Source organism: Carassius gibelio, chromosome B11 (genome assembly GCF_023724105.1).
Source record: "Carassius gibelio isolate Cgi1373 ecotype wild population from Czech Republic chromosome B11, carGib1.2-hapl.c, whole genome shotgun sequence".
Lineage (NCBI taxonomy): Eukaryota > Metazoa > Chordata > Actinopteri > Cypriniformes > Cyprinidae > Carassius > Carassius gibelio.
The window spans coordinates 11,855,160-11,867,336 of NC_068406.1; the positions used below are offsets into that span (position 1 = coordinate 11,855,160).

The following is a 12,177-nucleotide window of genomic DNA, read 5'->3' on the forward strand; positions in this document are numbered from 1 at the left end:
CAAAGAATCTGTGGTTTCCTCAGACATATTAAGCAGCATTCCTGAATGATGGTGCACAAAAATACTTTGTACAAACTCTGATTCATCCTCTGTGTTTATAAGGGACCTTTAAAAACCTTGTTGACATAAACTTTGCGTGTGCCATGGGCCCTCCTGGTGGCGGCAGGAACCCCATCACTCAGCGTTTCACACGCCACTTCAACTTCCTGTCCTTCACTGAAATGGAGGACGCCAGCAAGAAGAAGATCTTTTCCACCATCCTGGGGAGCTGGATGGGTGAGTAACAGTCAACATGTGGGCATCTAGATATGAATGTATTTCAATGTGGGTTTTCAACAGGAAACATCTGTCATAAGCTTTGCTAGCATTTTGACTGATGCTTTGATTTATTGATTTATTTTTTTACAGATGGAAATATGAGTAAAAAGGACCCAGGCAGTAAGCTTGATACAGGGAAACAGAAAGATAGACAGAGAGAACGAAGAGAAAGACTAAACCACTAAATGTCAAATTTCTTATTGATATTTACAAATATAAGTTACTGATATATTTCTGAAAAGATAAATACTGAGCTTATATTGACATACTGTATATGCCTCACTCGCAAAATGGGTTTTCTCACACAAACTCTTTTTGCATCTATGATTTCTAGAGAAAGTTCCAGAAATCAAACCTTTCAATGAGCCACTAGTAGATGCCACCATCAGGGTGTACTCCACTCTTACCTCTGCTCTCCTACCCACGCCTGCTAAATCCCACTATACGTTCAACCTGAGGGACCTCTCAAAAGTCTTCCAGGGCATCCTGATGGCAGAGGCTGTGAAAATAGAGGTACCACCATTAATAAGTCTCAGTTTTTTAGATATGTCATGTGTTATCTATTCAAATCTTCGTAAAAATCTTTTGTATCATCTCTGTTTCCTCAGAATAAAATACAGTTATTGCAGCTTTGGTATCATGAGAGCTGCAGGGTGTTCCAGGATCGACTGGTCAGTGATGAAGACAGGAAGTGGTTTGACCAGCTCCTCCACACTCACATACAGGAGTTTGGGTGCAAGATTGAGGAGGTGGTCCCATACCAGCCAGTCCTATATGGGGACTTCATGTTCCCTGGGGCTGTCAAGGTCTACCGGCTGATTGAAGATAAAGAAAAGGTACAAGGCTTATATTGCCTTGTATATATATGTATTATATATATATATATATATATATATATATATATATATATATATATATATATATATATATATATATATATGATATCAAAAGTTTATATAGTGTGTGTTTATTAAGATTTTGTTTTTAATTTATTTATTGCAACTGTTTTAGTACTTTAAACAAAAATTAGAACTGTTGCCTTGACAAGTTTTTTTTTATATATATTTAATTTATTTTCAGTTTATGTTCATTTTATCTCAGGTGATTTTTTTTAACAGTAATAACCCTGGATCAGACTTTTGTGTGAGCAGCTACTCATTGTTAATATGTAACGTCACACATTTTGCTTGCCCTGGCAATATTTAGAATAAAATAGTTGTTTTTAGAATCACAAAGGTTTTTTTAAGTCTTGTTCTGTATCCACTAATACAGCTGGCCAGTGTGATGGAGGAGTACATGGATGATTATAACCAGAGCAGCACCACTAAGATGAAGCTGGTGCTGTTCATGGACGCCATACAGCATGTGTGTCGTATCAGCCGCATCCTGCGCCAGCCCCTGGGGAACGCTTTGCTGTTAGGAGTTGGTGGCAGTGGACGCCAGTCGCTTACCAGGCTTGCGACACACATGTGAGAGCTAAAGAGTTGTTATGCTGAACCCTTAGAATATAAGTAGCATCACTAATGAGAGTCAGTTGAATAAGGCTTTATTTGATCAAAACCAGAAGTTACATTGACCCGCCGAATTAAAACTATGTTTAAACCTAAACAATTTTGACATCAATACTTTTGTTAAAATTATCCTTGCCTGTAAACGTTTTGATCTGCCACTCATGTAGAACTGTAAAGAATTATGTCATGTCTGGAACACATACGCGAGCAACGTTCAATATCAGTACCAACTATTTGAAAAAATCTAATAAACTGTGACATATATAATACAAATACATAATTTGACATAGACACAGTATTTATACACAAGGAAAAAAATGTCCAAATTATTATTAGAATGTGTTTAAGGGGCAACATTTAAAATTAAGTAATAGCCAGATCTTAAACTTTTTAGTGAAAATGTCTTTATACATGGCCACCCACAAAGAAATGATTACAGTGTAAATCCTGCTATTATATTCCAGCATCAAAATGAACATTCAGACCTTCATTCATATGTCCATTTGGAAACCAACCAAAAGTGATAGACCAAATTAAAAACCTCATCTATGGCTTCCCTGTTGAACACAGATGTTTTGAATGTGACTGTCCTTATATTGTCAGAGCTGAATATGAGTGCTTCCAGATTGAACTCTCCAAGAACTATGGCTTCCTAGAGTGGAGAGAGGACATCAAAAGCATCATGCTAAAGGCAGGTCTGCAGAATGTGCAGATCACCTTCCTGTTTGTAGATACACAGGTGAGCTCACAGATTATAAACATTTTCACATTATATACCAGATATACTGTTAAAAAGATTTTTATTAATGTTTATTAAAGAAGTCTCTTATGCTCGCTAAAGCTGTAAACACAAATAGTAAACACATTAATAAATTTAAAATGTATTCCGGTGTTGGCAAAGCTGAATTTACAGCAGCCATTACTCCAGTCTTCAGTGTCACATGATCCTTAAGAAAATCCTATGTTTCTTAAAGATTTACAGTGTCTGCATGAAAATCACATTGACACAAACAACAATTTGCTGTCCAAGTCTTTAACACTTTTTTTCTGTCTTACCTGCCGGTTTTCAGATTAAGAGTGAATCATTCCTGGAGGATGTGAATAACATCCTGAACTCAGGCGATGTGCCCAATCTTTATACTTCAGAGGAGCAGGAACGGATCCTGACTGCCATGAAACCTGTGGTTCAGGACATGGGCCAGCAGCCCACCAAAGCAAACCTCATGGCAGCCTACATCAAGAGAGTCCGTAGCAACATCCACACTGTTCTCTGCATGAGGTTTATCTTTATACATATCTTTATACGTTGTCCCATTTGTTAGAATGATATCCCATAAAATTTTAGCTTGAAACATACAGGAAACAGTTGGAAACTGAGTCTCAAGACGTCTGTTCTCTGTCTCCATCTACAGTCCAGTAGGGGAAGTGTTCCGGGCTCGCCTCAGGCAGTTCCCCTCACTGGTCAACTGCTGCACAATTGACTGGTTCAGCGCATGGCCGCAGGAGGCACTACAGTCTGTAGCAACATCTTTCCTCAATGAGCTTCCAGAACTGGACGCCAGTCCTACGGCCATCCAAAGCCTGGTCAGTAAAGGTGTGAGATATGCATGTGTAAGTGCATTCAAGATCGTAAAAATGACCTGTTGTCTCTCTTTACAGGCACTGATGTGTGTTGAGATCCATCAAATGGTGTCCAGGAAGTGTGAGCAGTACTTGGCTGAACTTTCCCGCTACAACTACGTCACTCCTAAGAGTTACCTGGAGCTCCTCAGCATCTTCTCATCTCTGATTGGCCAGAAGAAGCAGGAGCTACACAGCGCTCGACAGAGAATGAAAACAGGCCTGGATAAGGTGATTTAGGAAACGTCTTATTCTTCCTACACATTCTACATGATCTACAAACATGTTTCATGATTGTATGTGTATGTGTGTAGCTGCTGAGGACAGCAGAGGATGTGAGCAAGATGCAGGAAGAGTTGGAGATGATGAGGCCTCAGCTGGAGGAAGCAGCCAAGGACACTGTGATCACCATGGAGAAAATAAAAGTGAATAAAACAGCAAGAATAAATAGTTAGGAAGGCAAACATGAATGAATAAGATTCCAGATTGATTTTTGTTGCCTGAGATATATGTGTGTGTGTGTGGGTGTGTGTGTGTAGGAAGATACAGTGGTAGCTGAGGAGACCCGTGTAGCGGTGCAAGCTGAGGAGGCTAAAGCCACTGAAAAGGCCCGTGTGGCACATGCCATCGCTGATGATGCTCAGAAAGACCTGGATGAAGCACTTCCTGCTTTGGATGCTGCCCTCGCTAGCCTGAAGTCGCTGAAAAAGAATGATGTTGTTGAGGTGCATACATCATATTTCCGGTTATCGTCTGTCCAAAATACCACAAAGTTCAGGTCATACAAGCTCACAAGGAGGTGTGTATGTGTGTTTGTGTGTGTGTGTTTGTGTGTGTGTTTGATATACTGTAGGTGCGGGCTATGCAGAGGCCTCCTCAAGGAGTGAAGCTGGTTATAGAAGCTGTCTGTATCCTGAAGGGTATCAAACCCAAGAAAGTTGCAGGAGAGAAGCTCGGAGAGAAGGTTGATGACTACTGGGATGCAGGAAAGAGTATTCTGCAGGATCCAGGAAAATTTCTGGACAGTCTCTTCAAGTATGACAAGGTGAGATGAAGATTTTGTATATGACTAATCTAAGCATGTCCCTTTTTGTTTATCATGTACATAGTGAAAATAAATAGACTGAAATGTGTTTTAATGCAAATTGCATTTTTATTATTCTAAATATAGAATATAGGCCTACTTATTTTCTGCTGAATTGAAACACTTGAAATGCACTTTAATTGTGCAAAAGTAGTGCTGACGTCCAACTAAAGATATACTTAAAATATTTTTTATTGTGCTAAAGTGGAACTATTGCAAGTATACCTTTGGTAAACCTTAAATATCTTGCATTTAAAGACCGATATTATTCAAAGAATATATCATCCTCGTCAATAATGACATTAAAACACATTTTAGGTTAAATATTAAGAAATGTGCATTGCGCACAATTAGTACTCCAAATAAAGTTTATTTATAATTTTTATATCAGTTAGTTTCAAGCAATATGTCATATGTTTGAATATGTTAATAGATTTGAACCGTACTTAGTATAAAATAAATGTAAATGTACACTGATGATAATAGGAATTGTTTCTTGTGCACAAAATCAGATATGATTAGTTTTAGAATGATTTCTGAAGCATCGTTTGACACTGGATTAATAGCCACTGAAAATTAGCTTTGCAATCACAGAAATAATTTTCATTTTTTTTAAATATATTACAGTAGCAAAACAATTGTTTTAAATTGTAAATATATTTTTACAATATTTCTCCTTTAACTGTATTTTAAATAAAATAAGTGCCATTTTGGTGAGCATGAATGTCTTTGGTTTATTTGAAAAACATGAAAACTTTTACAGAGCCCAAGCATTGTAAGGTTTTTAGCACAAATTCAAAATCTTCATGGCGTTAGAAATATTATTTGAAACATTTAAGACCAAAGTGTATAATCCATTGCTCTGGTCTTTTATCCCACAGGAAAACATCCCAGATTCGGTGATCAAACAAGTGCAGCCTTACATTGACAACCCAGAGTTCCAGCCTGAATCAATCGCCAAGGTGTCCAAAGCCTGTACTTCCATCTGTCAGTGGGTGCGAGCAATGCATGTGTACCATTTTGTGGCCAGAGCTGTAGAGCCCAAACGGGTAGGAGCTTGATTCCTTTGTGCTAAATCCATTGTTTAGCTTAAATCTCCTTAAATGTTCATTTTTTGTGTCTTTGTTTTTATATCTGTGTCTGTAATAAAAACTGACAGTTTTAAGCACTTTTCTGCCTATCAGCATCTTGCATTTTTTTGTGATTAGACCAAAACTGAGGCTAATTTAATAATTATATTAATTCATTTTTATATGTGTGTGTATGTGTGTGTGTGTGTGTGTGTGTGTGTGTGTGTGTGTGTGTGTGAGCAGCAAGCCTTGCAGGAAGCTCAGGAGGATCTGGATGTAACACAACGCATTCTGGATGATGCTAAGGAGAAACTAGCAGCTGTAGAGGAGGGCATTGCTACACTGCAGGCCAAGTATCATGAATGCCTGACCAAGAGAGACGAGCTAGATGCCAAATGTCAGCTGTGTGAGAACAGATTGATCCGTGCAGATAAGGTGAGTGGAGAAAAACTATTTAATTTGGCATTTATTTCACAGTGACACTGGCCTGTCAAATTAACCACTTTATCATGCCGACCGTATTTGCATCAGTATGAAATATGTGACTAGTGAGTGTGTTTTGTAGAAGTTTGCTATACTTTGAGTTTCTATTGAGCACATGGCGGTTCAGACACAGGATGTTGTTGTGTGTGGCAGCTGATTGGTGGACTGGCTGATGAGAAGGTGCGCTGGAGAGAGACCGTTCAGCAGCTGGAGTACATGGTGAATAACGTGGCAGGAGATGTGCTGCTGGCTGCAGGATACGTAGCTTACCTCGGTCCCTTCACTGTGAGTGTGTGGGAGTGTGGCAGATAAAATGCATATTGGGTGGAATGATCTTTCAATGTTTGAGTGAGTTAATTATGAGGGTGGTTGTTTACAAAAACGAAATCAGGTCATATTTCACCCTAAAAAAAAAATACAATTCTGATTTTGAAAGAAAATTTTTTTGACAAATAAGCACTTTTGTTTTTATTGCCGTAATGCAGAAAAATCTCATCTTTAACATTTAATTGGGAGATTCACAGAGAGAGTAGATATAAATATGTATGATTTCTGCAGGGAGAATATCGTTCAGCGATGGCTGAGGAGTGGCTCAGGGGTTTTAAAGAACTGGCAGTCCCTCACACAGAACGACCCAACCTGATCAGCACACTGGGAGACAAAGTCAAGATCCGCTCCTGGCAGGTTAGAGACCGACACATAAGTACTTCAGTGCATAGACATAACACTGTTTTCTATGTAAATATGCTAGTTATTAACATTTTAAGTGTGTTTATTTGTTTGTGTGCGTGATTTTGTGTGTAGATTGCAGGGCTGCCCAAGGATAGTCTATCTGTGGAGAACGGAGTAATTGCTCAGTACTCTCAGCGCTGGCCTCTGTTTATCGATCCGCAGGGACAGGCCAACAAGTGGATTAAGAACACGGTAATAATTATACAGAATTTTTATACTAAAAACTTTTTTTTTTTTTTTACCCTGGATAACAAAACAACTAATGCTAAATCATGCACTAGTGTCCAAATGGTTTAGGTAAAAAAATGTTTTTTATGTTTTTGAAAAAAGTCTCTTATGCTCACTAGGCTACTGATAATTGATCAAAAATTGCAGAAAACGCTGATGAGATGGGAATTGCATCTTAATGACCCTGAAATCCCGTTCACACCAAGAACGATAACTATAAAGATAACTATAAAGATAAAGATATTAGCGTCCACACCAGTGAACGATATTGTCTGTATATTCTAAACAGACAGGATTGATTCTGATTGGTTGGCAATGTTTTTATCGTTTATCAGAAAAAAAATAGTTCTTAAAGTTTCTCTGTGCCTTTATCATTATAGTTGTGGTGTGGACTCCGCTATTCTTTAATATTGAGAAAGATTTTTAGAACTATATCTTTATCGTTATCTTTATAGTTATCGTGCTTGGTGTGAACGGGCCTTAAACCTTTGAACAGTATTGTGTGTATTGTATTAAATAATTTACTCCAATATAATTTTTGCATGGTCTTTGCTTTTGTTTTGTTTCCACAGGAGCGTGATAACGCATTAGCTGTGATGAAGTTGAGTGACCGAGACTTCCTGCGTAGTTTAGAAAATGCTATCCGCTTCGGAAAGCCTTGCTTGCTGGAGAATGTTGGCGAGGAGCTAGACCCTGCATTGGACCCTGTGCTCCTGCGACAGGTATACATCACTGTTTTGTGTGAATAAATCATAAAATAAAACTCAAAATGTGCTATAGCAGCCACATGCACATGAACAGTGTTTGACGATTTAAATGAATTTTTTGTTATAGTATTTCTTAGCTGCCTGTAGTGTAAATCTGACTTTCTTGAGTGTATGCTCTTCAGACATACACCCATGAAGGCAACGTAGTTCTAAAACTCGGAGACACTGTCATTCACTATCATGACGACTTCAAGATGTACATCACCACTAAGCTGCCCAACCCTCATTACTCACCGGAGATCTCTACTAAAGTGACTCTCATTAACTTCACCCTCTCACCCAGGTGCTGCTCTTAAATTTCTTAAGACAAGAAGATAACCTGGGCTTTTAGGTTTAGAGGTGGGTTCTGGATTTCACATGTGTTGGGTTTCTGTGCGTATTCATACAGTGGGCTAGAGGATCAGCTACTAGGCTGTCTCGTAGCTGAAGAGAGACCGGATCTGGAAAAGGTGAAGAACCAACTCATTGTGAGTAATGCACAAATGAAGCAGGAGTTAAAGGAGATAGAAGATCAGATCCTGTTCCGACTGAGCTCTTCAGAGGGAAACCCTGTTGATGACGAGGAATTGATAAGAGTGCTTGCGGCCTCCAAAGTCAAAGCCGAAGAAATACAGGTCTGAAAGAAATGCTGAAGAGCTTAATCTGCTTTCTATTTATGCTGTAGAAATCTAATACCAAATCAGTGATTTTTGGACATTTTCAAACCATTAGGCTAAAGTGACTGCAGCTGAGGCGACTGAGAGGGACATTGACGCCACACGTCTGGAATACGTCCCTGTGGCTGTCAGAGCCCAGATCCTCTTCTTCTGTGTGTCAGATCTGTCAAATGTGGACCCCATGTACCAATACTCTCTGGAGTGGTTTCTGGGGATTTTTATGAGTGGGATTGCCAACTCAGAGAAAGCAGGTGAAAACATGCCCTTCTGTTATTGACCTTTGGCATTGAAAGACCTGCAAAGGTCTTTTTGTCTCCAAGGTCATTTTCCACTATCCACAATAATATTCAAAGGCCCCATAACGCTCCCAGTTATTTATGATTTACTGGGTAAGGATAAACTTTAATATATATACATTTTGTATTATTATTAAAAACGTTTTATTTTTTATTTCTACCCAATAAAATATTTTAGTGCTTGGTATAACTCGAAAATTCCCATGGAGTGTTTTTTTTTTCTTTTTCATTTTATTCATTTGCTACAGTACAAGATTTATATCCAGGTTTACGTAGACATTTTAAGATCTTATTTTAGACATCTTATAGACATTGGCCGTAATAGTTAATAAACTTTATAAATTATTTTATAAATTAACAAACTGATTAACTAACTGTCTTGGCTTATTTCCCCACAGATGAAGTGAAGGAGCGTATTTTCAACATTAATGAGTTCTTCACCTTCAGCTTGTACAGTAACGTCTGCCGCAGTCTTTTTGAGAAACACAAGCTGATGTTTGCCTTCCTCCTCTGTTCCAGAATTCTGATGAATGACAGCAAGATTGATATGGTTAGAAAGATGAAAAACAGGATAAAATGTCTGGAGTGAGGAAGAAATAATAACAAAGTAAACAAATATCTTGATTTGTGTATGACTGCCTGTGTGTGTACAGGCTGAGTGGCAATTCTTGTTATCAGGGGGGCGGCCCCAGCATCAGACTCCAAACCCTGCTCCAAACTGGCTCTCCATGAGAGCCTGGCAGGACATACTGGCACTGAGTACCCTGCCCACCTTCAGTGACCTGCCAGAGAGCTTCTCCAAACATGAGTCTGCATTCAAGAGTATATTCGACAGCAGCCAGCCACACAGGTAGGCACAAACATACTTTTAGGCCCTGTTAGAGGTTGTAAATGGTATTGTTATTGTGCATGTCGGGTGTAGATTCTAAGTTTCTAAGCATATGTGAACAGGGAGCCTCTTCCAGGCGAGTGGAACAGTGGTTTAGACTCATTTCAGAAGCTTCTGGTTCTGCGCTGTTTGAGAGCTGACCGGCTCACTCACAGCCTGCAGGACTTTGTGGCTTCACAGCTGGGTCAGAACTTCATCGAGCCACAGGTATATGCTCTATGCTCTATATAAACCACGGTCGTATCATCATATAATAGCGTTAACAATCTAATAGCATTTTGATATTAACGCAACACTGTTTATGTAAGAACTTCACATTAGAATGTTAAATAAACAGAGGTTAATTTGAATTCACCCTGTAGCAGGTATTTGCATATTTTTTTAGTCATACTAATAATGTTTTTCTGTATGACTCACTGTTTTTGGTTTTGATTTGTCATCTCTCTCATTCCACCATGTTTCTCTTGTCTCTCAGACATCAGACCTGTCTGTGGTGTTTAAAGATTCGTCTCCTTCCACCGCTCTCATTTTTGTGCTTTCTCCTGGTACCGACCCTGCTGCTGACCTCTATAAGTTTGCAGAGGTCATGAAGTTTTCAAAGAAGATGACCGCCATCTCCCTTGGCCAAGGACAGGTCAGAACACAAAACATCCAGAGATAAACATATGAGGAAACTGATGTAATAAATGTATAGTCAGATTTGCGCCTGTTTCACGCATACCTGGATTGCAGTGCATATTTTTACTCACCTGCTATGCATTGTGTAAGCATTAGTAATGGATTGAACAAGTGAGTAATAATGGACACATCACAAGACACTATATCTGCATACATCTTAGTATATTGACTATATTGGGCTAACAGCATTGGTTGTATGTCAGGGCCCCAGTGCTGAGGCCATGATGCACAGCGCCATGGAGAAAGGACAATGGGTCTTCTTCCAGAACTGCCACCTCGCTCCAAGCTGGATGCCATCTCTGGAGAGACTCATCGAGAACATCGATCCTGACAAAGTTCGACACACCTTAATAGCTGTTTTAGTTTTTTATTGGCTGTTTGTTGAATATATTCATCTTGGTTCCATTCATTGTTTTTTTTTTTCTTTCAAAAGAAAGTTCATTTAAATATACTGAAATACTTGTTTGTATTGCAGGTTAATCGGGACTTCCGTGTTTGGCTCACTAGTCTGCCCAGCAACAAGTTTCCAGTCTCAATTTTGCAGAATGGCTCCAAGATGACCATAGAACCACCACGAGGCATTAAAGCCAATCTCCTGAGGACCTACGGCAGTCTCACTGATGATTTCATCAATTCCTGTACTAAGGTACCTGTTGAAAATAAGCACTGTTTCTTTGTCTTTTTATGTTGATAAAAAAAATATGTCATATTAATTAGGATTATAGTTATATTTTTTTATGTTGAATTCCAAGACTGCATTTATTTGGACAAAACTATTAACACCCCTTCCCCCCAATACTCTTTGATAAATAAGAATTCAAAAGAACAGCATTTATTTAAAATAGAAATGTTTTTGCTTTTAGTCAGTTTAAAGGATACTGCATCCAAAAATAAAATTCCGTCATTGATTCCTCACCCACTGTGGTTCCAAACTCAAAACCTCTGTTCATCTTCTGAACACAAATTAAGATATTTTTGATGCATCCTCTCACAGACAGCAACCCTTATGAAACAAAAATATATTGCAGTATATTGGAAAATATCATGTAATATATTAGGCATATATTCTTATACATATTTATTTTTTCCAATATATTGCAATATATTGAAAGTGTCAATCATTTGTATATTTTGCAATATATCATATAATATATGTATCATCAATATATTATTAAATGTATTCAAATATATAACATATTAGAAAATAAAAAGGGAAAATAATATATTACAATATATCACAATATATTTTAAGAAATATATTGGTAAATATATTTTCTTTTCGTTAGGGAAGGGCCCTTACACGATCAGATACAGCTAAAATAATCAGTAAAATAATCCATGTGAAATCAGTGGTTCAACTGTAATTTTACGAAGCTGCGAGAATACTTTTTTTGTTAACAATAAAATAAAATAATTACTTAATTCAACAATGCATCTCCTTCGTGTCACCCTGGTGCCATTTTGGAGAATATCCACTGAAAGTGAACGGTATTTGCTGTTCTGTGTCAGCTGTGCTTCACGGAATGAAGGGTTGAACAACATGACGCTGAGTAATCAATGACAGAATTAACATTTTTGGATGGACTAACCCTTTAATGCATCCTTGCTTAATAAACAATATAAAAAATAAAATAAAATTTAAAAAAAACGCTAGTATCTGTAAATGTAAAAATATTATATCATATCTGTTACGAATCAGCTCAAGGGGGAAATATGAATAATCAATCATAACTGGTTATGATAAATTATAAATATTTATATCCGCTGTAAGTTTTTACTTGACCTCTCAGTGTCAACTGTCTGTCAATTCTAAGAACTTTAATTTCCTGGTTAAGGAAAATAACT

The 12,177-nt window shown here is 37.9% G+C and overlaps 1 protein-coding gene across 1 annotated transcript in view; it reads left to right on the forward strand.

Moving 5' to 3' along the window:
- LOC127967948 (dynein axonemal heavy chain 1-like) overlaps positions 1-12,177 on the forward strand; it is a 36,843-nt gene that overhangs the window by 20,198 nt on the left and 4,468 nt on the right. The window contains exons 42-67 of the mRNA XM_052568717.1: positions 103-276; positions 653-831; positions 927-1,154; positions 1,591-1,787; positions 2,433-2,568; positions 2,900-3,108; positions 3,242-3,413; positions 3,489-3,680; positions 3,764-3,874; positions 3,989-4,174; positions 4,303-4,494; positions 5,415-5,582; positions 5,847-6,038; positions 6,240-6,371; positions 6,645-6,770; positions 6,891-7,010; positions 7,619-7,768; positions 7,936-8,096; positions 8,202-8,427; positions 8,525-8,720; positions 9,164-9,315; positions 9,419-9,615; positions 9,717-9,861; positions 10,130-10,288; positions 10,536-10,667; positions 10,808-10,978. Of these exons, the coding sequence (XP_052424677.1) occupies positions 103-276; positions 653-831; positions 927-1,154; positions 1,591-1,787; positions 2,433-2,568; positions 2,900-3,108; positions 3,242-3,413; positions 3,489-3,680; positions 3,764-3,874; positions 3,989-4,174; positions 4,303-4,494; positions 5,415-5,582; positions 5,847-6,038; positions 6,240-6,371; positions 6,645-6,770; positions 6,891-7,010; positions 7,619-7,768; positions 7,936-8,096; positions 8,202-8,427; positions 8,525-8,720; positions 9,164-9,315; positions 9,419-9,615; positions 9,717-9,861; positions 10,130-10,288; positions 10,536-10,667; positions 10,808-10,978 (4,403 nt within the window). The remainder of the gene's footprint in view (positions 1-102; positions 277-652; positions 832-926; positions 1,155-1,590; positions 1,788-2,432; positions 2,569-2,899; positions 3,109-3,241; positions 3,414-3,488; positions 3,681-3,763; positions 3,875-3,988; positions 4,175-4,302; positions 4,495-5,414; positions 5,583-5,846; positions 6,039-6,239; positions 6,372-6,644; positions 6,771-6,890; positions 7,011-7,618; positions 7,769-7,935; positions 8,097-8,201; positions 8,428-8,524; positions 8,721-9,163; positions 9,316-9,418; positions 9,616-9,716; positions 9,862-10,129; positions 10,289-10,535; positions 10,668-10,807; positions 10,979-12,177) is intronic.